Here is a 2,500-nt window from a genome sequence, read left to right as displayed (position 1 = left end):
GAGGGGGGGGGGGGAAGGGGGGGGGGGGGGGGGGGGGAGGGAGGGGGGGGGAGGGGGGGGAAGGAGGGGAGGGGGGGGGGGCGAGGGGGGGGGGCGGGGGGGGCGGGGCGGGGGGGGGGGCGGGGGGGGGGGGGGGGGGGGGGGAGGGGGGGGGCGGGGGGGGGGGGGGGGGGGGGGGGCGCGGGGGGGGGGGGAGAGGAGGGGGGGGCGAGCGGGGAGGGGGCGAGGAGGGGAGGGGGGAGGGGAGGGGGGAGGGAGGGGAGGAGGAGAGAGGGAGAGGGGAGAGGGGGGGGCAGAGGGGAGAGGGGGAGGAGGGGGGGGAGGGAGGGCGAGGGAGGAGGGGGGCGAGGGAGGGAGGGAGAGGGGAGGGAGAGGGAGGGCGGGAGGGCGGAGAGGGGGCGAGAGGGGGGAGAGGGGCGGAGGAGGGGGGGGGGGGGGAGAGAAGGGAGAGGGGGGAGGAGGGGAGAGGAGGGAGAGGGGGGGGGAGGAGGGGGGGGGAGAGAAGGAGGGGGGGGGGGAGAGGGAGGGGGGGAGAAGAGGGGGGAGGGAGAGAGGGAGGGGAGAGAGGCGGGGAGGAGAGAGCGGGGGAGGGGAGGAGGGCGAGGAGAGGGAGAGGGAGGAGGGGGAGGCGGGGGGGGAGAGGGGAGGGAGGGAGGGGGGAGAGGAGAGGGAAGGAGGGGGGAGGGGAGGGAGCGCGGGGAGGGGGGGGAGGGCGAGGGGAGGGGGGGAGAGGGGAGGGGGAGGGGGGAGAGGGGAGGGGGGGGGGGGGGGGGAGGGGGGAGGGGAAGGAGGGGGGGGGAGGGGGGGGGGGGGGGGGGGAGGGGAGAGGGGGGGGCGCGGGGAGGGGGAGGAGGGGAGAGGAGAGAGCGAGAGGGGGAGGGAGGGGAGGGGGGGGAGGGGAGAGAGGGGGGAGAGAGAAGGCGGGGAGAGAGAGAGCGGAGAGGGAGAGAGAGAGAAGGCGAGGGAGAGAGAGGAGCGAGGAATGAGAGCGAGCGAGAGAGAGAAGGAAGAGAGAGCGAGAAGGAGAGAGAGAAGAGCGAAGGAGAGAGCGAGAGCGAGAGAGAAGGAGAGAGAGAGGAGAGAGGAGAGAGGAGAGAGAGCAGAGCGAGAGAGAGAGAGAAGAGAGAGAGAGAGAGAAGGAGAGAGAGCGAGAGAGAGAAGAGAGAGGAGAGAGGAGAGAGAGAGAGAAGAAGGGAGAGAGGAGAGAAGAGAGGAAGGAGAGAGAGGACGCGCGAGGAGAAGAGCGGAGAGAGAGAGCGAGGAGAGCGAGAGAGAGAAGGAGAGAGCGAGAGAGAGAGCGCGAGCAGAGAGCAGAGAGAGAGAGCAGAGTGAGAGACGAGAGCGAGCAGGAGAGAGCGAGAGAGAGGACGGAGGCGAGAGGAGAGGAGAGAGAGAAGAGAGGAGAGAGAAGGAGAGGGAGAGAGGAGAGGAGAGAGAGAGAGAAGGAGCAGAGAGAAGGAGAGCGAGAGAGAGCAGAGCGAGAGAGAGAGAGAGGAGAGACCGAGAGAAGGAGAGAGAGCCGAGGAGAGAGAGGACGGAGAGAGAGCGAGGAGAGAAGGAGAGAGAGCGAGAGCCGGAGAGAAGCGAGAGCGAGAGAAGAGCGAGCGAGAGGAGAGATGAGAGAGAGAGAAGGAGAGAGAGAGAGAAGGAGAGAGACGGAGAAGGAGAGCGAGCGGAGAGAGACGGAGAGGGACGAGAGAGAGAAGGAGAGGGGAGAGAGAGACAGAGAGCGAGAGAGCGCAGAGAGACGAGAGACAGGCAGAGGACGCAGAGAGACGGGAGGGGCGAGCGAGAAGGAGAGGGAGAGAGAGAGGAGCAGAGCAGAGAGAGAGACGAGAGAGCGAGACGAGCGGAGAGAGGAGAGAGGAGAAGGCAGCGAGAGAGAGAGAAGGAGCGCGAGAGAGAGAGAGAAGGAGAGAGAGAGAGAGAGAGAAGGAGAGAGAGAGAGCAGAGAGGCGAGAGAGCGAGAGAGAAGGAGGAGAAGGCGGAGAGAGCGAGAGACGGGAGCGAGCGAGAGCGAGAAGGAGAGAGGAGAGAGACGGGAGCGAGGAGAGAGAGCGAAGGAGAGAGAGAGAGCGAAGGAGAGAGAGAGAGAGAAGGAGAGCGAGAGAGAGACGAGAAGGAGAGACGCGAGCGGAGAAGGAGCGAGAGAGCGAGAGAGAGAAGGAGAGAGAGAGAGAGAAGGAGGAGAGCGAGAGAGAGAGGCGAGAGGAGAGAGCCGAAGGAGAGAGAGAGAGAGAGACAACGGAGTAGAGAGAGCGAGAGGAGAGAGCGCGAGAGAGAAAGGAGAGAGAGAGAGAGAGAGAGGACGAGAGAGAGAGAGAGAAGGAGAGAGAGAACGAGAGAAGGAGAGAGAGCGAACGAGGAAGCGAGAGAGCGCGAGGAAGGAGAGAGAGAGCGAGAGAGAGAGAGAGAGAGCGAAGAGAGACGGGGAGAGAGAGAGACGGATGAGAGAAGAGAGAGAAGGCAGAGAGAGAGCGAGAGAGCGACGGAGAGAGAG

The 2,500-nt window shown here is 66.7% G+C and overlaps 1 protein-coding gene across 1 annotated transcript in view; it reads right to left on the bottom strand.

The window, feature by feature from the left end:
- The window catches only part of LOC122198917 (basic proline-rich protein-like), a gene marked incomplete at both ends in the record, with an annotated part of 1,861 nt that extends 1,792 nt beyond the window's left edge, over nucleotides 1-69 (bottom strand). Inside the window, one exon of the mRNA XM_042903821.1 lies at nucleotides 1-69. This exon is cut by the window's left edge and continues 329 nt beyond it. Coding sequence (XP_042759755.1) covers nucleotides 1-69 — 69 coding nt within the window.
- Nucleotides 70-2,500: the final 2,431 nt, after the last annotated feature.

Source organism: Panthera leo, chromosome A1, assembly GCF_018350215.1.
Source record: "Panthera leo isolate Ple1 chromosome A1, P.leo_Ple1_pat1.1, whole genome shotgun sequence".
Classification (NCBI taxonomy): domain Eukaryota; kingdom Metazoa; phylum Chordata; class Mammalia; order Carnivora; family Felidae; genus Panthera; species Panthera leo.
The sequence above is the reverse complement of the archived record's forward strand: the minus strand, read 5'-3'. Positions and strand labels throughout refer to the sequence as shown.